The sequence below is a fragment of the Dasypus novemcinctus genome, chromosome 1, assembly GCF_030445035.2.
Source record: "Dasypus novemcinctus isolate mDasNov1 chromosome 1, mDasNov1.1.hap2, whole genome shotgun sequence".
NCBI classification, from domain to species: domain Eukaryota; kingdom Metazoa; phylum Chordata; class Mammalia; order Cingulata; family Dasypodidae; genus Dasypus; species Dasypus novemcinctus.
In genome coordinates this window covers 89,578,953-89,603,474 of record NC_080673.1, presented here as the reverse complement: position 1 = coordinate 89,603,474, position 24,522 = coordinate 89,578,953, and the positions used below count along the sequence as shown (strand labels likewise).

At 37.8% G+C, this 24,522-nt stretch overlaps 1 protein-coding gene across 1 annotated transcript in view; it reads left to right on the top strand.

The window, feature by feature from the left end:
* The window catches only part of ENPEP (glutamyl aminopeptidase), a 117,912-nt gene that overhangs the window by 9,485 nt on the left and 83,905 nt on the right, over positions 1-24,522 (top strand). The window contains exons 2-3 of the mRNA XM_058294092.2: positions 5,892-6,033; positions 7,963-8,094. Of these exons, the coding sequence (XP_058150075.1) occupies positions 5,892-6,033; positions 7,963-8,094 (274 nt within the window). The remainder of the gene's footprint in view (positions 1-5,891; positions 6,034-7,962; positions 8,095-24,522) is intronic.

Sequence of the window (24,522 nt, the reverse complement as noted above, 5' to 3'; positions counted from 1 at the left end):
CTGATATTTGTGAAGAGTACGAGCCAGCTATTTTACAATCCCTCGATTTTAGTTTTTCTGACTTTCCTCTGGATTTAAAAACACAAGTAAAGCATTGTTAGGAATATCAAATAAGGGATTTTGTGTCTTTCTCAGGAAATCACATCAGAAGACATACTATGTTGGTTTGTACTATCATCAGTGATGTTAACTTTCATCTTCTAAGGTGGTCTCCAACAGGTATTGCCACTCTAGACTTACATTTCCCTTTGTAAGCAATTTTTGGAGAGATTCATTGAAACTACGTTATTATGCTTTCTTCAGCAAACTTTCACGCACTTTTTTTGGCATCCACTGATGATTTGCTAACTCTATCATTCCTTCTACTATAACAAAGAGCTTTCTTTTCTCCCCCCATTTATTTATTCATTTTTATTTTTATGTAAGCAAGCTTTCCTGGATTCTTATTTTAGTCAATGAGTTATAATCCCATTATTTATTTTGCTGTTTATATTTCTCCAGATTTTGCCAGCAATAGTCCCCTCAGGGTGGTTCCTGTGTCCTTTTGACCTGTCCCCATGATTCTTTGAGTACTTCCTTACACTAATTTTTTTTTAAATTTTAAAGTACTTTTAAACATTTAGGACAATTATAAAAATAATGCAGACCCCAAAGAGTTAACTCCAACTTTTCCCTACCCCCTCAGATAACCAGTTCTACCAAATTTAACATTTTATCAGAATGTTTTATCATTCTATCTGTCTTCTACCTATCTCTATCTATTTATCAACCATTTTATGAAAACTTGAGTGTAGATGTATACATCATGCTCCTTGAACACTTAATACTGCCATGCACATTTCCTAAGAACAAGGATATTCACTTATGTAACCACCTTAAGTAAGTGTAGTTAAGTTCAAGAAATTTCACATTGATGTAAAGCTTAATCTATGTTCCAATATTTTAATATGTCCTAATATTGTCCCTGTGTGTCTTTTCTCCCGCCTTGCTAGATCACATCCAGTATCATGAGTTGCATTTAATTGTCATTGCCTCTTTAGTTGCCCTACTTCCTTACTTTTTTGGTACAGCAGGATGTTCCAGGATTATCTTGTACTTTTTCTGCCCTAGCACTGGAATCGGTTATTTTTCCATGGAACTCGGATTCTTTTTAGTGGAGAATGTTATTTAGACATCAACATCTGGGAAGTATCAGTTTTCCTTGCTCCTAGCTTGTCGTTGCTCCTAATTCCATTCAGCAGACAGAGCTGGGAAAGTTTTGTCTTTGTGTGTGTATCTCTTTATCAGTACATCTACATATGCATTTAAAATCATTGATTTCATACTGATACTTGCAATTTCAGTTCAATACCATGGGGTACATTCTAGTTTTCTGACTTTACTAATTTATAACTCCCTTTTCCAACAGTGAGAAACCTGTCTTCAAATTATTCTCAATATATGTTTTCATTTGCTCAAGCCACTAATACAGAGAAGGTTTTGTTTCAGATTTGCTAATCCATACCATTGCAAAAAAGACAAACCTACTTACGAGGTGGAATGTAATATTTATTTACAGTTTTTTTTAATGTAAAATTTATATACTTTGAAGTGCACAAATTTAATGGATGCAATTTAATGAAATTTGGTAACTGTAGCTATCTTTATAATCCTTGAGCTTTGAAGCACAGTGGGGTGGAGCTCTTGGTGGTAGGAGCAGATATTCAAATGAGAACTTTGAAGGATGAAGTGGAGAAGGGCTCCCAATGAACAGCAGTGGAACATGGGGCAGTCAGTCCTGAGAGATGCGCAAGTACTGTGCAGAAGAGACAGACGATGTCCTCTGTTGCCCTCTGCCCATGGAAGGGGAATTGGGTTCAGATCCCCAAATCCCGATCAGGGGAGAAAGGCGCCACAAGGCATCCAGGGAAGTGATGCAACAGATCCCTGCTTCCATTGGGAGTGCCAGAAAGAGTTCTCTTTTCTTTCTTTCAATCATTATTTTATTTATATTACTATGCTTAAGTTACAAGAAAAAAAGAAAATAGGCAGTTCTGCCCTATTTCAGAAAAACTTTGCAATCAACACTAATTACGTGATGACAAATAATTAGGAATGGTGACTTTGTTGGGTCAAGACTGACAAGGAAGGATGTGCTCTGGTGCTACAGTTCATTGCCGGTAAGAATATGGCACAGTGGCCAGCACAAGCCATCCTAATACTGAACCTGTAATCCTGGTTACACATTTGGATCTCTTCTCTGAAGCTGGCAAATCGGTGAAATACTGGGTTTTTTAAAAAGCAGTTTTAAAATGAAGCCCAAATAAGTTTTAAAAACACGCTCTTGACATATTTTCCTGTTAGCATTTACATAAAACACACTATTTTCCCCTCACATAGCCTACAATGTAGCTGCAGATAGACTTCTCCCTCAAGATGTAAACATAGGGGAAGAATTAGGGATTCTGCATAACAGTCTCTCTACACATAGCTGCTGTATGGAAAATAGAACATCAGAAAAAAAAGAAGAAAGAAATGTTTCATCTTGGATTCTCACAACTTCTTGTTCCACTCTGATGCTAAAGTGACAATGTACGTAAATAGGTTTTTGTTTTCAGTGAAGGAGACCTGAAAAAGACAGTATTTATCTCTTTTTCTTTACGAATGTTCAGAGGGTACATGCTCCTCAAAGCCCTCACTCTCTCAAACTAGAACTCTTGCAGGAGCCCACTCCCTTCCCCTTACCAGATAGCTGTCCTCAGGTGCAAACGCATAGATCCATTCAGGTTTGCTATTGGAGTTTTGCAGCTCACATCTCAAACCACGTGGTGGCCAGTGAGCATGACTCCGTTTCGAACTTCACTGTAGCAGATTAACTATTTTGTTAAGAAGTTGTGTTCTGCCAGTGGTGCCTGTGAAACGAGAGGAGATGAGTTCTGAGCGGTTGGTCAGGATTGTATCACAGTTTGCACAAGAAAATAGATGGGTACCACCAATATGATCAAGGAAAATTCTGCCCATTTTTGTTGCTGAAGTTCTAAAAACCCTGAGCAGCTCTGTGATCCATTATATAATCCATACTCTAGCCAAAATATAGACTTTTTCAATCACCCCACAAAATTCCCTGCCTCTGTCAACACCCTCCTGAAAGGGAATCAATTTTCTGAATTTATTTTAACATAGATTAGTTTTCTTGGCTGAGTTTTTAACAAGTTTTTTTTTTAATCCAGAGTGGTTTTTAAAAATTTACATATTGTCATTTGCCCTAGATGCATGTTAACCTATGGCATATTACTTCTGAGATAAATTAATGCATATAAAACATCCTTGAACAAAAATAAAGTGTAGACTTTTTATCAAAGTCTGCAATATCCTCATAATATGGCCTCTGCTGACCTTGCCAAACTCCTCTTTTGCCCCAGGGCCTCTGGTTCAATGTACTTCAGTCACATTGACACCTTTCAGTTCCTTAGCCACACCAAATTCTTTTCCATCTTAGGGACTTTGTACTTGCTGTTCCCTCTGCTGGAACACATTGTCCTTATCCTTCACCTGTCTGGATGTGTCTCATATTTAAATCTCAACAAACCATCACCTACTCAAAGAGGTCATCCCTGACTACTTTACCGAATGGTGCTCACCATTTTTCCTGAGTTATTCTCTATCACGTCTCATGTTTTATTTTCTGTATAATCCTCTTCACTCTCCTAAATTGTTCTATTTATTTATTTGTACGTTCATGTCTGTCACCCTGTAAGAAACCAGAGACCTTATCTATATGCTCTTAGTTATTTTCTCATCACCTAGAATAATATCTGACAAACGTGTTTTGTGGGAGGGTGGGGTGAGGGAGGAATAAAATATTTGTTGGATGAATGAGTGTGTGGTAGAATATGGGGTATACCCCATTTTGGACATGTTCTTGATTTGGCTCACATTCTGGTGGGCGTGGACCCTTTGTAAATAAGATCTCTTCAAGATGTTACTTCAGCTAAGGTGTGGTCTAATTGAATCAGGTTGGGTTTTAATCTAAAATTACTGGAGTCCTTTATAAGTAGAATGAAAGTTCCAAGAGAACTCATGGGGAACAGCCAGAAGCTGGAAGTCAGTGAAACTCAGAAGATAAAGGAGAAGATAATGCCATGTGTACTGTCATGTGAGAGATAAACAAGGACCAGGGATCCCTGGCAGCCAGCTCCAAAATTCCACATTCTTCTAGGAGAAAGCATCACCTGCCAAAGCCTTGATTTTGGACTTCTAGCCTCAAAACCACAAGCCAATAAATTCCCATGGTTTTAGCAACCCTTTGTATATTATTTTTTTTTAGCATCCAGGAAACTAAGACAGTTTTTTGGTACTGGAAAGTGGGGTGCTGCTCTGACAAATACCCAAAAGTGTGGAACAGCTTTGAAATTGGGTAGTGGGTAGAGGCTGGAAGAATTGTGAGGTTCTTGATAGAAAAGGCTTAGATTGCTTCAAAGAGATTGTTGGTAGAAATATGGAAGTTAAAGGCAGTTCTGATGAGACTTTAGAAGGAAATGATGAATGTGCTTTAGAAATTGGGAGAAAGGTGATCCTTGTAACATGGCAGAGAACTTGGCAAAAGTGTGTTCTGCTGTTGGATTGAAAGTGGAACTTTTAAGTAATGGTCTTGGTTATTTGGCTGAGGAGATTTTCAAGCCATGTGTAGACTGTGCAGCTTGGCTTCTCCTTGCAAGTTATAATAAAATGTGAGAGGAAAGGGATAAGCTGAGAATGAAGACTGAAGCACAAAGCAACTTGAAATTTATGGTTTGGAAAATTCTGAGCCTATCCAGATAATGTACTCTAGACTGGAGCCAGAAGTGGCTCTATCAGGGATCCCCCCTGAGTTTTTTGGGAAATGAGTCCCCAGAGGACAAGGCTCCATGTAAGTGTTTAAGTGAACAACTGTTTGCTAAAGAGGGGATGCCTGAATGAAGATGGACACAATCAGGCATTTCAGTGGAAGTCAAGATTGGAAATGCAGTTATCCATGAAGGATCTGTGGAAAGTTCTATCATCTGATTCCTTACAGAACTTATCAATGAACATAAGTCAACATTTCTTTACTCTTCCTTTCTTCGATTATTTTTATCTTGCTTCCTTTCTAATGACCAAATATAAAACAACACTGTCTTGCTGTTATATACTTACATGTAAAAAGGTGATATATTCTTTGTTTTTTGAGCAATTACTCAGAAAAAAAAATTTTCACTTTGAAATTGTGGAAACTTAAACATTAACAAAGCTTTAGCTTACAAAAGCATATGCCTAGTTAGATCCTTAAAAGAATTCAGTTGTCTCTTTTCAAAAGTGGGCTTTAAGCCAGGCGAAAGTTCACTTCACCTGAGGGATTACACAGAGCACTGCCTTTGTATAATAGATATGAAACTGGGGTTGTGTTCCTGATGTAATGTAAATAAGGAAGAATGTGCCATTAAGAACAGAAGCTGGGAAGTCTGGAAAGTATTCCTCTGTGCTCTGATAGAACACAGCTGTTCATTTCTTGCAAGGGCATGTAGAAATAAGCCTTTGGGTTTGGCTTTGTTGTTTATCTGCTTGTTGCTCAACAGCTTTGGGGTGGACAGAGTGATAGCTCATAATTGAACTTATTTTTGCTCAGCTACAGCTAATGGATTTTTAGGTATGGCACCCAACTATCTAAATATCAGCATAAAATAGAAAGCACTCTTGAGATTTTCATTTATTTGTTAACCTAAAAAATTCCAGGAAATACTTTGACAATTATTTGAGAGTTTTCTAGATGGAATTTCATTTTAAGAAGTGCAATAGCTATAATTGCTTAATTGATTTTTTCCCCCTATAGAAACAGAAGCATAGGTACTCTCAGGGGAGGCAACATATATTTTGTTTGTGTGTTTGTTTCTAAGGAGCATAGCAGCCACTGATCATGAACCAACAGATGCCAGGAAATCCTTCCCTTGTTTTGATGAGCCCAACAAAAAGGCAACTTTTACAATATCTATCATCCACCCCAAAGAATATAAGGCACTGTCAAATATGCCAGTGGCGGTGAGTATTTTTACTTTTTTTTGTTCTTTATGCAAATTGTCTGTTTACAGTATCAAGTAAATTACATGATTTGCTATGGGAGAATACCCACTGAAATTTAAAATTAAGTATGCACAAATAGTTTATTTAGAGGAGTGAGAATACATATTGGCAATCCTTTTCTTTGAGACCTAGAAGTCTTTAACCCAAGATATTACAGTACCATTAAGAGCCACTTTGGGTGTCTAAGCAAGAGAGAATACAATAAACATACATGCGTTGGGCTCTGCTTAACTGAAAGAAATGTTAAACTAAAGACGAACTAATAGAATTGCAGACTTTAAAACATTCAAGAGCCAAGTCATTATAGGTAGTTGAATATAAATACATCCCTTAAATACTGAGGTATAGAAGCATTTAATGGTAAGTGCTCATTAAATGTTAAAAAATAACAGACTATGATGAGTTTTTGTATCATTATTAATTAACATTACTTAAGTCATTACTTTAATAGGTAATGTAATAAACTAAAGTGTAAGTGTCATAACCTCAAGGCTAAGGTTTATAATACCTATTAGACCTTGACATATAAAAGGATCAGGCTCATACTTAGGTATACTTGTCAACCACCTAGTAGAGGACACCTGCCCCAAACTTTATCTCCCATCTTTCTGCTCCACTATCTGAAATATCAACATTGAAATTCACCCCTTTTAATTGTAAAATAGTCAATGAAAAAGATAAAATAAAATTTTAAGAGGATTAAATGTAAACTACCATTGGCCATCCATGCCTCAGTGTGAAGTAGTTTAATAACATTATTTTTTTCCCCCTGGTGTCTGGCACCTGAACAATTGGGTTTTGATTGAAGAAGAAAGAATAAACTTAAAGTATGGCATAACAATCCAGAAAATTGGATCAGGGTAAAATACAATTAGAATGTCTTGGCATGGATAGTGGGAAATTAAAGGTGGGAGGAGGAAGAAAACAAATTTTGTCAAATTCCCTCAAAGACTCCCCCAGTGATTTTCCCTTTTGCAGAGTTTAGTTATTCACCATCTACTAGATGTTCTACTTTTTATCCAAATAAATGTCCTGAAGAAAGGAGAATATTCTGGGTAATTAAGAAGTCAAAACTAATACTATTAGGTTTTTAGCGAGAGAGAGAGAGAGAGAAGACTGACTTACCTTGCTGGAGCCCCAACACTTTTATACAAAGACATGCACACACAAGAATGCCTTGCCAACTATGCATCAGATCTAGCCCAGCCTACTTTGCTTAATCCCTTTTTCAATCCTTCCCCACCCCATTTGTAATGTGACTTAGAGAGTAGCTGCAGTGGATGGAAGGATTGGGCAAATATTCTTGATTGAATTAGGATTGCTAATTGCCAGTGAGAAAGGCAGGACTGACATGGGCAGAAAACCAGGATGAGTGGGACAGTTGATGCCATGGGCAATGGAATCCTTCTCTCTCTGTATGGTAAGCCAGTGACTTTAATGACCATATTTTGGGTCTTCGTATAGACAACCAGAAGTGGAAAAGAGAAGCCCATGTCCTGCTCTATCTGGTACAGCTATTGCCCTTCTGTACATAGTCAACTCAGCTAATATTGATTTAGTTCTTACTGTGTTCAAGACATTACCTATTCTTCATTAAGGTCTCAGAGTATACCCCAAAATATTATGGTTAGGACTGTGTGTTTGGGGTAGAAAAAGAAATAAATGCTCCTGTCCAATTTATATTGTAGTCAAAGTTTTACTTCTCCCTGAGAAACCTAATACAGCATATAGTTCAATTCTTCTTTCAACTGGGAAATGCTTCACTATACTGAAAATAAAATGATAAAGAACTTCTGACTAGAGAGCTAAGTTTGAGGCAAATGTTTCTTTGTTTCATACGTGATCAATCTTTTTGATAAATGAAAGATTATCTTTTGCTTTCAATAGAAAGAAGAGCAAGTGGACGATAAATGGACTCAAACAACTTTTATGAAGTCTGTCCCCATGAGCACTTACCTGGTGTGCTTTGCTGTTCATCAGTTTGACTCCGTAAACAGAACTTCAAAGAGTGGAATACCTGTGAGTCATATTATACAGTTAAAATTTATCATCTGTGGCATTTATAATTAATGATCTACTTTTTAAAAACATTCTTCCTTCACACAATAGGCTATAGAATCCCAATAGTCACCAGGGTCTATGCGCTTTGATGATATATTAAACAATACAAAAAGGATATAAGCTAAAAGCACACAGATGAAAAATAAACACGATAGACACAGAAGGTATAGCCTTGAATTGTTTTAAGGAGAAAACTCATTACAAACCAAAAGCTAGGTCCTAAGTACACCCACACAAATACATTAAGGTATTTGGGCACACTCAATTTAGTAAAATGATTGGGTGTATGTGCTGTGGTGCGGGTTTCTGGTAGAGAGGGAAGAGCAAATCAGAGGTTGGTGAATCCCCTGGAAGTAAGCATTCAGAGGTTTATGGTGCCACTTCTACATGTAAGTCAAGATAGGCCAAGAATAAAGCATCGAAAAGCAAAATTTTAAAGTGTAATAAAGTATGATTTTTAAAATCAGGATGACAAATTTGATAATTTTTAAAAACCCAAATGCTTTTACATAATTATTTTTCCCATTTGGGGGATCTCATTTTCCTTATGGCCTAAGCATTTGCTTAGTCTAGCTATTAGTTCATCCACCTCCTCCATATATCACACATGTAAAACTTCATATAGTCTTTGAAACAATCATTTTGTATAGGAAGATTATCCCTGTTTTTGAGGAAATTGAAGCTTAACAAGTTTAAATAATTTTCCCAAGTTCACACAGCTGGCAAGTGGTGGAGTCTCAGATTCCAAATTCTTCCCAAATATTGTGTCATGCTAAGCCTTCTGAAATGTGATATTCTGAAAATACCTTTGCCTCTTCTCTAGTAATTTGAGAGGAAGGGATAGGTTCCTCTATTTCCTGTGAAACTGGCTCCCAGGAAAATTTACCTTCACTTCGGTGGAGTAGGGATTGATATTGTGATACCCTAAACCTTGTTTTCCAGCCTGCTTCCCATATAGTTTCCAAATTATAGCCAGCGGAGGATGTCCAAAGGCCTTCTCCAAGGGGCTTTCTATCGTGATGATTCATCCAACTTTTGTCTTTCCCCTGTTACATATGTTCTTTTGATATCATCCTGAGTTGTGGTAAAGGATACTAACAGTGACTAACATATGATATTAGGTGTAAAAAGAAATGCCACCAAAAAAAAAAAGAAGTTTTTTTTTCTGAATTGTGCTGAGTGCAGTCAATGGCACTTCTCTTATTGAATACAGATATGAGACATTAATCAATCCTGCCTTTTTTTTTTTAAAGATTTATTTATTTTTATTTAATCCCCCCCCCCCCCCAGTTGTCTGTTCTTGGTGTCTATTTGCTGCGTCTTGTTTCTTTGTCCGCTTCTGTTGTCGTCAGTGGCACGGGAAGTGTGGGTGGCGCCATTCCTGGGCAGGCTGCACTTTCTTTCACGCTGGGCGGCTCTCCTTACCGGCGCACTCCTTGCGCGTGGGGCTCTCCTATGGGGGAGACACCCCTGCATGGCACGGCACTCCTTGCGCACATCAGCACTGCGCATGGGCCAGCTCCACACGGGTCAAGGATCCCGGGGTTTGAACCGCGGACCCCCCATGTGGTAGACAGATGCCCTAACCACTGGGCCAAGTCCGTTTCCAAATCCTGCTTTTTAAATTCTGGTCTCATAGTAAACCTGGACTTTTTGTCTGAAAGTATTTTCCTTATCACCCACAATTCAGTTGCATTGTAGGGAAAGCAGAGAGAATTTGGTGATCATGTATTGAAGGCTAGGATGCAGAAATTCTCTGAGAAGGAAGATTTATTATGACCAGCCAGGCCTGGTGGACTCCTGTCTAAAAAGCCCAGCCCAGAGTAGAGCCTTTCAGTTATTTTTGTACAAGAGACACACAGGGTGAGGCCAGGAGAGATTCTGGTACTGAAAGACTCTTTGTTAGCTTTTTTAGTAGGGTTTAGGGGTTTGTCTGGATACCAGGTAAACTTGGATTAACATATTGCCCACATTCCATCTGGATGTAAGTTCGAATACACATTCAGTCTATATTCTTCCTGAATATTCAAAGTCTGTAGAGCCTATATCACTTAACTGGCTTTCTGGAAACTAGGCAAACTTGGATATAGAATTAGATAAGTTTAAATTCATGCACAGGCCATATTATTTCCCCCCTTTGATGCATGCTTAAGCTTGTTAAGCTTTGGCATCTGTATTGTTGGGATTATGAGGTGGGCCACTCTGTGTTCTTACTGCATTATTTATTACAGCATGTACTCTAGTTATTATTAAAGGGAGGAAGCAGGGAAGTATGATGAGCACATGGGTGTAGTTTCAGCTGTTTATCACCTTGACTACTAATTTTTCCCACTAATTTCTCAGGAGGGCTTAATGATAAATTCTCTAGGAATATCCCAGGCTTCTCTTGGCTTCTGGAGGAAGTCTTCTTTCAGGTGGTAGAATCTTGGGGAGATTTCTTGTTAGGATCCAGATCCATCTGGATTTCCTATCCTACTAGCCTGCCCTATTTTGTCTTTAGAGAGTTTACACCTTTAGTCTTGAAGGGGATGCTGAAGGGAGATGATCTTTTTTCTGTAGCTACTTCCTGCTGGTCAGGGGCAGTTGGCCCTACCTAACAAGGTCTGAAACTCTCTTGCTCTCTTATCTCAGTTGGAGGAAGATGAATCTGGCATCGTGGGCAAAGCCGGATGAAGTTTCCCTATGGCCAACAAGATGTTGATTCTGGAAGATATAAACTTAATTAGAATTTTGAGAATATATGGTCCCACTAAGAGGACACTGGACCACAGAAATAGAAAAGGTCAGGTGTCTGCAAAGGCTGCATTTTCCTAAGGTTAATGGGAAACAGTATTTTTCTTTGAGTTATTTTATGCTGTTGGTTAACTTTAGAAAGAAATTGCAATAGACAACAGGTTTGGGTATAAATTGTCAATCCCAGTTCCTATGGTAGAGGAGAGGAATGAGTATTTCTCTTTTCAGTTAAGCTAAAGGAGATGAAAAGAGGCAAGGTTTTTAAAGGGAAGTCTGGTTTGCCTTTCCCCTAGCAATAGGCATTTGGGCTAGAGTTAGAGGGAACAGTTGATTTTGATAAAGACACTACTTAGCTTTGTCTTTTTTTTAAAAAAAGATTTATTTATTTTATTTCTCTCCCCTTCCCCCCCACCTGTCCACCTCCCACCCCGGTTGTCTGTTCTCTGTGTCTATTTGCTGCATGTTCTTTGTCCACTTCTGTTGCTGTCAGTGGCACGGGAATCTGTGTTTCTTTTTGTTGCATCATCTTGTCGTGTCAGCTCTCCATGTGTGCGGCACCATTCCTGGGCAGGCTGCACTTTCTTTCGTGCTGGGCAGCTCTCCTTACGGGGTGCACTCCTTCTGCGTGGGGCTCCTCTATGCTGGGGACACCCCTGCGTGGCAGGGCACTCCTTGTGCACATCAGCACTGCACATGGGCCAGCTGCACACGGGTCAAGGAGGCCCAGGTTTGAACTGCGGACCTCCCATTGGTAGACAGACGCCCTAACCACTGGGCCAAGTCTGCCGCCATAGCTTTGTCTTTTGAAGAGGTATTTCAGGTGATTGGCACTTGTGTGTTCTGTCAAGTGCTTCTGGTGAACAGGCACTCTCTTGGGCAGCTGACTTTATTCAGGATCAGTCACCAAGCTAGACATTCCTTTAACTTTAATAGCTGTGGGAGTGATCAGAACTACAGAGTTAAGGTGGTTTTTTTTATATTTTGGCTCTAATTGAGCAACTCCTGGTAATTTTTTTGGCTGTTTTTACCAGGCTTAGTCTTTTGAAAACCCATTTGGCTAAGCTGGTTAGAGCATCCCTCCCTGGATGAGTGCCTTGGTGAAGTTCATGAAGGACTTTCTGCTGCGCTGCTTCTGGCAGGTAGATTTGAGTATTTTTAACAAGCCACCCATTAGTTTCCAGGATGAACCCCAGGCTAGCCACCCTGGTTTGTCCACCCTGGGTATACTGTGAAACTTCAAGTACTGGTACAGGTGCTGGAATAAGGCATAGGAGGGAAACCTGGGTTATTGCTGCTGCTTTAGCAGCTGTGTGAGCTTGAGCATTTCTTTTTGCTATAGCAGTGCTCATTTTCTGATGCCCTGGATATGCATAACTGCTATTTCCTGAGGTGACGTATGGCTTCTAAGTCTATCTAGGATTTTTGCCTGTGTTTAATAGGTGACCCACTGTTAGTAAGCAAGCCTTGTTCTTGTTACACGGCAGAGTGAGTGTGAAGGACAAGGAAAGCATACATAGAGTGTGTATAAATATTAACCCATTTCCTTTCCCAATTGCTGACTTTAAACTTCAGGTAAGGGCAATTAGTTCTTTTTTCTGGGCTGAAGTTTCAGGGGGAAGAGCTTTGGCCTCTATGGTTTCAAATTGAGGAACCATTGCATAGTCTGCCTTTTCAAAAAATTTATTTTCATTTACTTATTTATTTTTAAAGATTTATTTATTTCTCTCCCCTTCTCCCCCCACCCCAGTTGTCTGTTCTCTGTGTCTATTTGCTGTATCTTCTTTGCCCGCTTCTGTTGTCAGCGGCACGGGAATCTGTGTTTCTTTTTGTTGCGTCATCTTGCTGTGTCAGCTCTCCGTGTGTGCAGCACCATTCCTGGGCAGGCTGCACTTTCTTTTGTGCTGGGCAGCTCTCCTTACGGGGCACACTCCTTGTGCGTGGGGCTTATCTACGTGGTGGACACCCCTGCATGGCAGGGCACTCCTTGAGTGCATCAGCACTGCACATGGGCCAGCTCCACAAGGATCAAGGAGGCCCAGGGTTTGAACCGTGGACCACCTATGTGGTAGACGAATGCCCTAACCACTGGGCCAAGCCCACCGCCTAGCCTGCCTTTTTTATTCCTTTTTTAAAAAAACTGCTTTCATCTGTGAACCATTTAATGTTTGGGTTCACAAGACACTCATCTTTTAAATCTGGCCTTCTTGAGTAATCATAATCATCAGACATATATCTAGAATAGTAACTTTTCATTACCACCACTTGAACATGCACACTGAGGTGACTTCCAGACAGGTTTTATTGCTATGAAATTACTTTTTGCTGTTAACATGAATTTAGGCTTTTAGTTAATAATGGCTTTTTAGAACTAGCTATTTAAACGCTTCAGTTTAGAAGATGCTTTTAAACTCCTTATAATTAACCACAACTATACAGACTGATTAATTTACCTTAGATTACAATTAGCAACTGATGGATTTTACTTTATGAATTTAAGAGAGGGCTGATCTACATTTCTTCAACTTTATTTCATTAGATATGAATTTTTATCATATTGAAGACTTAATACATATAATGTTAATTTATTAACTTGGTGTTTTATAAACTAAAGAGATAACACCAAAGCTAAATAAATTGAAACTGTTATAGTTTATACAGAGAATGTTTTTTTTTTCATTTATTTACAGGGGGCTAAACCCCTTTTTAATATAAACTGATTCTTTACTTTCTCTGCTTAGAAGAGTTTTAATCTGTTACATCTAGTCTTTTTTTTCAGAGCTCTTGCAAAGAGAAGGTCCAGGGGGCTGGGTGGGTCAAAGAGCTCAGGAAAATCTTTTCTTCTCAATAGTTGCTATATTTAGGTTTCTATATGACTTTTCTCTTTTTCTTTAGCTTAATTTAGGCTCTAGGAATATTCATTATATATATAACTGCATATTTAATTTTTAACAATTTGAATAGGGCTCTTTTAGGAATTCTTTTTTAATTTGATGTTATTATACTGATGTATGAAGATAAATACTGAGCAAACAGGCAGACATGAATAGTTTGACATGGAAACACAACTTGGTTACTTAAAACTTCCATTTTCTTTTCTTTTACAAAACAAGTTCGACTGTAAAACAACATTTGAAAGATCTCTCTGAAGGCTTTCCTTTGTGGGCTTTTCCAGACTAGGGGTCCACAGTTCCCCCCTTCGTGACCTTCTTAATTAATGGCTTATAACCAAAATGTTTCAAGTACTCTAATACAATTTTTCTTTGCCTCAGAACTTTATGTTTTACTTGGACTTTTAGCAGACTTTGGATGAGGTAGACTAATTATACGTATATTTGCTAGGGCTAGACCTGCAGCAACTATAAACAAAAGCAAACTCAGTTTATAATTACCATCACAATAGTGAAGTCTAGGGGCTAGATGAAGTTATAAAATAACCATAATTAAAAGTAAGTTTAAGCTATAATTACCATTACTATAGTAAGCACTAAATAGACTTGAAGTAGCATAAACAAAGGTAAATTAGTTTAAGATTACCATTACAATAGCTGAAATCTAGTCTCCATCTACCCTGTTGTAATAATTTCAGTTATTTTTTTTCTGTTTTATCTATAAAGGCATTTATACAATGATATCAACTCATAGTTTCTAGAAAGTTTTTACTTAAAATCGATTTGGGCGTCTTTATTTATCAACTAAGCAATTAAAACAATTTTATTAGTAACAATTTTGTGTAGTTTCTCTGTTTTTTTTTTTTCTTCAGCAATTAAATAAATTTCACTTGTGATTTATGCATTAAATTCACTAGGAAGACATACTGACATTTAAAGATTTATTTTTAGGTTATCTTTCAATGTTATTCCATTTTTAACAGGTGAACTCCAAATCTCATTTTCTAGGAATAAGCACACTGTCAAGCTAAATGCAGATTTTAAAGTTGAACACAGAGTTAAGCACAGATTAAAACAGAAGAGAAAATTCCATACTTTTTAACATTCCTAGGAACTCCTCAATCTTAATTAATGGCATATAAGCTCTTTTTATCTTGATCACTATTTATACCTTTTAAAGGCACAACCAAGTTTACGCTAATGAAAGTTTGAGGTATATTTTCTTATTTCCTTAAGGAGACTCAAGATATATCTACTCCTTTTTTTATGCCAGTTTAACTGGAATTCAGGGTTCCACACAGAGTCTTCTCTGTGGCCATATGGACCAGCAGCAGGCAGAAATTCCTAATTCCTGAGAATAGACTCCCATGGGGACCCCGCTGGCATGCCAGAAGCCTTGCTTGTTATTCTAGGAAGAATGAAGAGACATCCTTTTTGTTGACTGACCTGGTGTCCCAGAGTTCCAACCTAACCAAAGTTCACCACTTCACACAATTCAATACCACCATCTGGCGGCATGCAAACATACACTGGCATTGAATAAATGGACAAACACCAAAGAGCCACAGCACACAGACAGAAACACAAAGCCCATCAATTTGACTCATAATTTCCATTTACTTTTTACTTTTATTTCTAGGAGGTTTCTTTGTTTAACTTTTGGGAAGTGCCATTGTAGGCTATGGGGGGAGGGAGCTTATCTTTCTTTAATGCATATCAGGGGGAACTGAGTTACAAATTGTTAATTACTGCAAACTTAGGGAGGGAGAATTTCTAACAGAACTCTTTGCCTACCCTTGCTGTTTACAAAACAAGCTCAGTTGCAATCTAGCATTAAAATTAAAAGACTTATTTCTGGTTAAACGTCTCTGTCACTCAATTCATATTCAGACTAAGCTTTATCACAAAAACCAATTCATCTTTCTGTAACCAAGATGTTTCAAATTTAAACCAATTCTTCAGGATGCATCCCAGTGGAAAGCACTGGGATACTGATGCCTCATTTCCTATGGTGGTGGAAAGAGAGAAAGAGAGAGAGGGAGAGAGAGAGAGAGAGAGAGAAGCCAAAATAAAGGCACAAGAGGCAGAGGGCCTTTTTCTTCAAGGGAGCAAGGCAGGGGTACCTGAACCCATCAACGCCTCTCCCACTGTAACCAAACCTTCACAGTCTTAGTGAGGGCAAACCAAATGCCAACCCACAATCAGCTAAAACCAAACATCAGGCTTTTTTTTTTTCTTATCGGACCTGAAGAAGAGGACTTCCCCCCAAACTTCCTGGGAGTACTAGGGTCCTCTTGGGGGTTGGTCAGGCCCCCCTTCTAATGTTTTACAGTTAGGCTTTTCTTACACTATGCCCCCAGGAGGCTTACCTGTCTGGTGTATGGAGTTTTCTTGTTCCATTCTCAGGATCTCCCTTTAAACCCTTTGGTGACTCTGGTTTCTTCTGGGAGGACTCCGGCGGAGTCCACAATCTCTTGCTGGACTAAAGGGGTCCAGGGCACCCTGGCTGGGGTTCGCCTAGGCCCTCCTGGCTTCCTTGAAGATGTCTAAGAGGGACAATGAAATGCTGCCATCTCAGGCCTTCACAGGGGTCCCAGACGAACCTTCAAGAAATGTAGTGGAAGCAGAGAGATTGGTGATCATGTATTGACGGCTAGGACACAGGAATTCTCTGAGAAGGAAGATTTATTATGACCGACCAGGCCGGGCAGACTCCTGTCCAAAAAATCCAGCCCAGAGGAGGGTCTTTAGGTCATTTTTATACAAGAAACACACGGGGTGGGACCAGGAGAGGTTTTAGCACCAAAAGACTCTTTGTTATCTTTTTTAGTAGGGTTTAGGGGTTTGTTTGGATACCAGGTAAGCTTGGATTAATATATCGCTGACATTCCATCTGGATGTAAGTTCAAATACACATTCAGTCTATATTTTTCCTGAATATTCAAAGTCTGTAGAGCCTATATCACTTAACTGGCTTTCTGGAAACTAGGCAAACTTGGATACAGAATTAGATACGTTTGAATTCATGCACAGGCCATATTAGTATGACAGCCTTTCATCATCTGCAGATGCTCTCTACACTGATTTTTTTTTTTTAATTATGATTACCTTCTGGTCAAGTTTTTTGTTGTTGTTTTTTTGTTTCTTTGCTTTTCGGGTAGAAGAACCAGGACAAAGCATAAAGGCCCATCAATTCACCAATGATGATGTAGTTTCATAAACCCAAATGAAGTAATGAATCAATCAGCAGAGGACATTGTACTTGGAGTAATTTTCTAATCATGATAGTTAGCTTGAATTTCCAACGTGGCTCTATCACCTGGTCCTCTGACCAAGGAAGTTGATATACAAGGTTGCTGCAATAGCTGAGTGAATACTTAGAGCCATACTCGTTTGTTAGCTGGGCTCTAATGATGGATTTTCTGTAAAGGATTTGGAGAGAAAGAATAAAAAATATAGCTTGAAAAAGATCCCAAAATTTCCTTTACATGGTAAATATTTCCTGAGTTGTTCTTCTGTAAAAGCTGACAGTATAACATTCTATCTTACATGTGTGAAGTTTTCATCATTTAGGTGGGAAATGCAGATAATATTGACACAATACATTATTTTCTGTTCTCTTATTTAGTAAGAGACGAGCAGTAAACCAAACTCCCCTTTGAAACTTCCCAGAGGTCTGGGTCAGAATTCAGGGAGAGTGAGCTGTGGAGCTGAACAAAATATATGTCCCTTTCCCCTCCTTCTACCCTTCCTACAAAAGGCATGCAACCAGACATTTCCCTCCTGCAAAACAAAGCAAAACAGAAACAAACAACAACAAAAAACCCTGTAGAGCCTGTTTCCTTAAAAAGTTGAACAGAATCTTACTGGGAGAACTTCAGGGTCTCCAAAGTGAATATTAATACTTCATAGTCAAGTCCCCTTCTCTGAGCTTTGAGCTTTTGGGAGGTTTGGGTGGGGCTCCTCATCTACCCACTCTAATTCAAAATCTAACATTCGACACGTAAGTGCAAAATCTTTCCTATATGAATTCCCACTCTAGAGAGAATTACTAGAAAACCAGCAAACTTAGATCCATTTAAGATTAACAATAGAGGAATCCCACAACAGCCTCATAGGCCTACATTCTTAAAATCAAAGGGAAGACCTAAGATAACCATGCATAGGAGGTAAACAAGCAATAGGAAAGAGAAAACCCGAGGTGAAAAACCAGAAACACACAATGGGAGTAAATGATGACTGGAGAAAGAGAAGAAAAAAATTTTAAATGCCAAAATATAAATAAAACATTTGTGTAACTGTACACACTCACACACACACATTCTTTAAATAGTACACTCAAATTCACAAAGATATGACCACCATCAAATAAAAATAGAAATTCATGAGGAAACTATCAGAAAGAGTAGTCAGAGTTTAAAAACATGATTTCCAAAGCACAATGTGGCTCTGACCTCCAAGAACCTGTTCTGACCAATTCCTTGAAAAACCAGAGCCCAATAAGCCTATAGCTTCAGTTCCTGCCCAACTGCTTTGAATTTCTGTTGACTCCACAGAGGTGTTTATATTGTTAGAGCTCTGACATGTCTTGTGGATTTTCTGTTTTATATTGTATCTATCATTTCTGTATGTTAGGAGCAATGGGGTACATCAAAGCATCAGTTTACAGCACCATCTTGACCCGAAGCCCCTATGTTATTTTTTCAGTTAAAAAAAAATGTAAAAATGGAGGTAGATCATAATCATGTAATACACCATTTTTTTTTAGTAGAATTTTCATGACTCAAAAGACCATTCTTATCAACTCTGTTTCTGGTAATATTATTTTGGTACATTAATCACTTGCTTCATGATCAGTTTATACTGTGCAATCCAAGAATCTAAAACACCTGCTTAAATGCTCTTGAAAGTTTAGCTTCTCTGGAACAAGTTCTTTTATATCATTAAACACTGAATCAAGAACTTTATTTTTCTCAATTTATTGTTTGATGAGAGTATGGCAGATATTCATATTTGAACTGAATGCTTAAAAAGTCCTTGTCGCTCATGTGAAAAATTTACATGAGTATACCCAATCCTATAAATTTGTTAAGAAGAAGATAACTGCATTTTGAAGGCATTTCAGACGACCTATGGTGCTGCATTCCTTACACTTTGATTCAATACTGGAAAAAAAACAAAATAACTTAGAGAGTTACTTGAAGTAGTTTGGCAACAATCGAGGCCAGCCAAAGGTAGCAGGTTTTTTTTTTTCAAAATGTGTTGGCAAGAAAATCTATTCCTGAGGACTTTTTCAAGTTTAGTTGATTAGGTAAGTAAGAATTTTAAAGTAAATGAAATCACTGAATTCCAACCCAGAAATAAAAACAAACCAACCCCATACAAAGTTTAGAGAGATTATATAACCTTTTAATTATGTGAACTAACTCTTGAGTTATCAATAAAAAATTGTGCTTCTGTAGTTTTTGTAAGAACAATAGCATGAGAAACATACTCCCAATAAGCATGTTATTAAACTGCTAGCTGAATTCAAACTTCTCATTGGGATATATTGCAATTTGTTTTCCAATCCAGAAAAATGTGGTTTATAAATATATTTTTATGTGCTTAAAACTGTAAATATAATATATACACATTTTAGGAAATTTGAAAGAAAAACAAGAAATTAAAAAAAGAATAAAAAGTACCCATATTACCATATATAAAATCATTGTAAGTCATTAGGTTTGTGATGACGTCTGAGGTACTTTGACCTACAACCTCAGTAACTGCCAGAATGTTTTGGTTTTGCAGCAGTGTTCTATGAATCAAATTCAGGACAAGTTAAATAGACAGGGTAATCCTGTTTTTGAGAAAGAGTAAGTTCTAATTAGACCTTGAATTTCTTTGGGGGCATTTGGCTTCCATCTGTTGCAGTGAAGGATGTGTAAATAAGACCTATTGCTTTGTTGGGGAGTAGCTCAGCCCTACTAACGTTCTTCTTTGCTTTCATGATCAGAGGAGTAAGATGAGAAGCACAGCCCACTAAGAGAATGCTGGTAGAAAGCATATTCATTTAATTAGATTGATTTTATAACTGGATTAATTCCAATAACTCAGTAAAAGAGATAACATTGTGCCTTCTTCCAAAAGTCTTATAGGGTAATTCCTAGACTGAATGAATGAAGCCTCCCTACTTCCTGTGTGTCTTTTCTTAGTCCATTGTTGTCTGGATTAAAAAGATTGTTCAAGAGAAGAAAGTATGCATGCAGTGGGTTTTAATATGTGGATTTCCCTATATGGAATTAATGGGGGGAAATAACCTTGTTTTAATACTCAGAGATATATTTTTAAACTTTTAATTTTGACATAATTTTAGATTACAGAAGATTGCAAAGATGTAAGAGTTCCCATATAACTTTCACCTAGCTTCCTCAAATATTAACATCTTACATAACCACTTATATATATATAAAACTAAGAAATTAGTATTTGTACAAAACTATTAACTGAACTATTGCCTTTATTTGGGTTTCACCAGTGTTTCCACTAACATGTTTTTTGTTTTGTTTGTTTTCTGTTCCATCATACAAGTTTTATCTGTTCTGTGATATAATCAGGGTGTCTCCTTAATTTCCTACAATACATGACAGTTTCTCAAACTTGGTTTTTTTATGATCTCAACACTGTTCATGAATACTGGTCAGATATTTTGTAGAATTTTCCTTAATTTGGGTTAGTCTGATGTTTTCTTATCATCAGAATGGGATTATGGATTTTGTGGAAAAGAATAGCACAGAGGTGAAGTGTTCATTTCATCTCATTTTAATTGGGGGAATTCTGGCCCATTATAGTAACTGACTTACTACAGATGAGGCTAACTTTGATCATTTGGTTAAGGGGTATCTGCTAGATTTCTCCATTGTTAATTACTATTTTTTCCCCTAAGTTATTTGTTAGAAATGACCACCAAGTGAAGCCCACATCAAGGTGGTTCCTGGAAGGAAGAGTATCAAAGAATTTGTGGGCATGCCTATGTTATCACAATCATAATGATGAATAAATATTTTTGAGAAGTTAATTTGAGGCTATGTCAATATCCTATTTCTTCTTAAAGTTTAACCACACATTTTAACATTCATCAATAGATCTTGCCTGCAGCAGTTATCAACTCTGCTGTTCTAGTGGTGGTTTTCTATTTCCCTCAGAATGATTTTTGAAATAGCTTTATTTTATTATTTTAATAAGATATTTGCTGTGGTTTTGCTAATTTTCCTGAATGTCTCATTTTAATAATATTTTATTTGATATTTATGACATTTGTTATGACGTTTTTTCCCCTAAATTAATTTCTTTCCTGGGAGGGTTATTCTAGATTAAAGACTATTAATCTTCCCTGAAGGAATATGACTAATTCAGGTGGCAATGGGAGATTGCTCATGCTGACTATTCTTTAAGTTTACAAAAATATAAACAAAATATTAGTAAAAATGTGATAAAATCCTACAAAAGGAAATTTAGATTTTTTAAATGTTTATTTTATATTCTTTTAAAAATTGTGCTGTGGTAATATTAATCCCTAAGGCTCAAACATCTTAAATTTTAACTTAAATGGAAAGTAAACTGTCAACAAATATTTAGTTTAACCTAAGTGACAATGTGAAGCTGCTTCTCAAATGGCTCTTAACCACAGCTGAGTTCTGAAATCAAAGTTCTGAGCAAATTCTGAACCTGCAAAGCCACAAGTGAAAAAAAAAAAAAAAAAAGTCCTTAGTCACCCAGTCAACTTCAAGCCCAGTGTCTCGGTCTGCTGGGCTGCTATGAGAACTACCATACTCTGTTTGACTTAAACAACAAGAATTTATTGGCTCACGGTTTTAGAGGCCAGAAGTCCCAAATGAAAGCATCAGCAAGACCTCGCTTTCTCTCGGAGCGTGTAGTTCTGGTCCTGACTTGCCACAGTCCTTGGGGTTTTTTGGCTGGCATCTCTGCTCCCATCACGTGACAGGATCCTTTGTCTCCTGTGTCTGCTGTTCCGGTTTCCACTGACTTCCAACTTCTCCTTCTGGACTTCTCTGGCCGACTGTGTCCGAATTTCTTTTGCTTAAAAATGGCTCCAGTATTATGGATGAAGGCCCACCCTGATTTAGTTGGGCCAGACTAAAAATAACATCTTCAAAATGTCTGTGTATAAATAGGTTCACACCCATAGGAATTGTGGATTAAAATTAAGAAGATCTTTCATTGGGATACATAATTCAACCTATCATCCCAAGGATTTACATAGTATTTATCAATAAGTAAGAGGTAAGGTAAAATTAAGGTAAAATACATCCTGATCCAGAATCCTGAAAAAAATGTTTCACAACTGTTTCCCAGTTGTCCTGCCTCCCCTCCCAACATTCTGTCTGAAAGGAACATTAAATACATAAACTTATAAAATCCAAAACATTGATCATAATAACAACTATATGGGCCTTAAAAATGCATTTGTAGAATTTAAAACAACATGGAGTTATTTTGTATTTCTTACCTGGCATCTTCTGTATTAAAAATGAAACAGAAGTTCCTGCCAATAGATTATATTATGTCTTTATTGAGCATCTACTATGCATACAAAAAGGATGCTAAGCACTAGGAAGGGAGTGAAATATACTGAGATATAATCCATGCCCCAGAGAAGCTTGCAAATATGGTTGGGCATGATGAATTACTACATGATTCCTATGTGAAGCAGAGGCAGTCACCCACCTGTGTCCAGGACTACCCACATAGTTTTCAGTTCCTTCTTGGTCCTATATCTTTCTCAGTGTCCAAGATCTTACTTTCTGCTTTAGGAACCCTGAGAAGGACATAGGCCATTTAAAGGGATGTGTCTCTTTGGAGCAGTTGAGATAAAACTCAGCAAAATCTCAAGAGATGAATGAGTACCACCTCTGCTGAATAACTGACCGTGGAAAAGATAGGCTGCTGTTGATTGGTAGGGTGACCATATAGTTTGCCATCTATAAAATATAAAGATAGGAAAGATGTTTTAATTATATTGGAACAAGAGGCATAATTGGTAAGCAATAGGCTTAAATCGGGGCATTCCTGGGCAAATGTGGATGTATAGTCCGATGTTTCATTTCATGAGTTAACTTTGCTAGGTAATGGCATCCAGCATACACTGACTTGATTGTTACAGTGAGGTATGCATTAGATGGATTTGCATATTTGGTCAGTATTGCTGATTACATCTACAACCAACAAAGGAGATTGCCTTCAGCAATGAGAAGAGCCTCCTCGTCCAATCAGCTGGAGGCCTTACAGTGGATTTCAGCAGTCAGAAAGAACAATTTTTATGTCTGTATTAGCAGCCTGTTCTCCTGGAGAATTCAGTGCTCACCTTCATGGGAGCATCTAGCTTACAGCCTGCCCTACAGAATGCAGATTTGCCAATCCCCCTGCTCACATAAGCCAATTCCTGGAATGAATCTCTAAATGTCTGTCTGTCTGTCTATCTATCCATCCTGTTTCTCTGGAGAATCCTGGCTGATACATTCGGTCACCTTTATCAACAGAAGCTTCTCAACAGACAACAAGGACATGTATCTGCAGCCCCCTGCCTTGCAGTCCTTGGATGTGTATTGGGAACCCGCAGGCACTGCCCGGCATCTCTTCCAGTACTGTTGGCAGTTTGGGCTCCTTTAGGTTCACAGGGCCTTTCGGACTTCGTGCCCTCATCTCGGACCCCAATACGCCCTTCCAGAATCTCACCCCATCGACTTTCCCGCCCATCTCATGGCCCAGGTGGCTTTCATCTAGTTTTTTTTTTGAGACAATGTAGTCAGGACCTCCTTCCATTCTTTTCCTAATTTATTGTTACAACATAAATTCTGTGCTTGCCTTTTTCCTGCCTTTCTTTTCTTGCTTTTTTTTTTCCTGATTTTTTTTAACTGCTTTAGGGGTCTTGCTAAAAGCCTTTAGCAATACCAGGTTCTTACCAATCAAAGGTTTTGGCTTTCAGTTTTTCGGGGGAGAGGGAGGATCAAGAATCTATTTTGGAAGTCAGAAACATTTAACATTGACTTTTTTCCCTGCATTCTTTTAATGTTCCTAACAATGATGTGAACATCAAAATGTGGATATCACTCACATATAAGGAAGTATAAGCAAGAAAATCACAAAGGTTAATAAATTCAATGTATTTTCTCTAATGATACTAATAGTTTTGATGGAGCACATGAAACTATTACATGTCAAGCACAATGTATGTATTAGCTTATTTAATTCTCAAAATAACTCTTTGAGAGAGGTACTATTGTGATTTCTATTTTGCATCTAGGAAAGGTTAGGTTTCTGTGTTAGGAGTAGAGAAAAGCTGTAGTATGATAGAGAAAAAAACCTTTGGACTGAATTCTAGTGTCATTTCTGCCTCTAACTGTGTGAACTTAGGCCTCATTTTTCTCAAGTATACAATGAGGAAGCTTATCTTTAAATCCCTTCCAAACTCTAAAATTCTAATACAGGTCTCAAATCCTTATATAAAACCCTCGCCACTGGCCAGTTGTATGTTGGAATTAAGACATTTTCAAATTCGTGAAAGATAATATTATAGAATAACTTTAGTGGGATCTTGGGTAGCACCTAATAATCAAACAGCAGTATTTCTGCAGCAATATTTTTATAGTAAGAAAAATAAAGACTCCAAAAAATCCTCCTATCAGTTCAGGACAGATGATGTTGCCAAATTCATTTGCCTTAAATGTATAAAAAGCTTTTGATTTTCAGAGCTCTCTGTCTT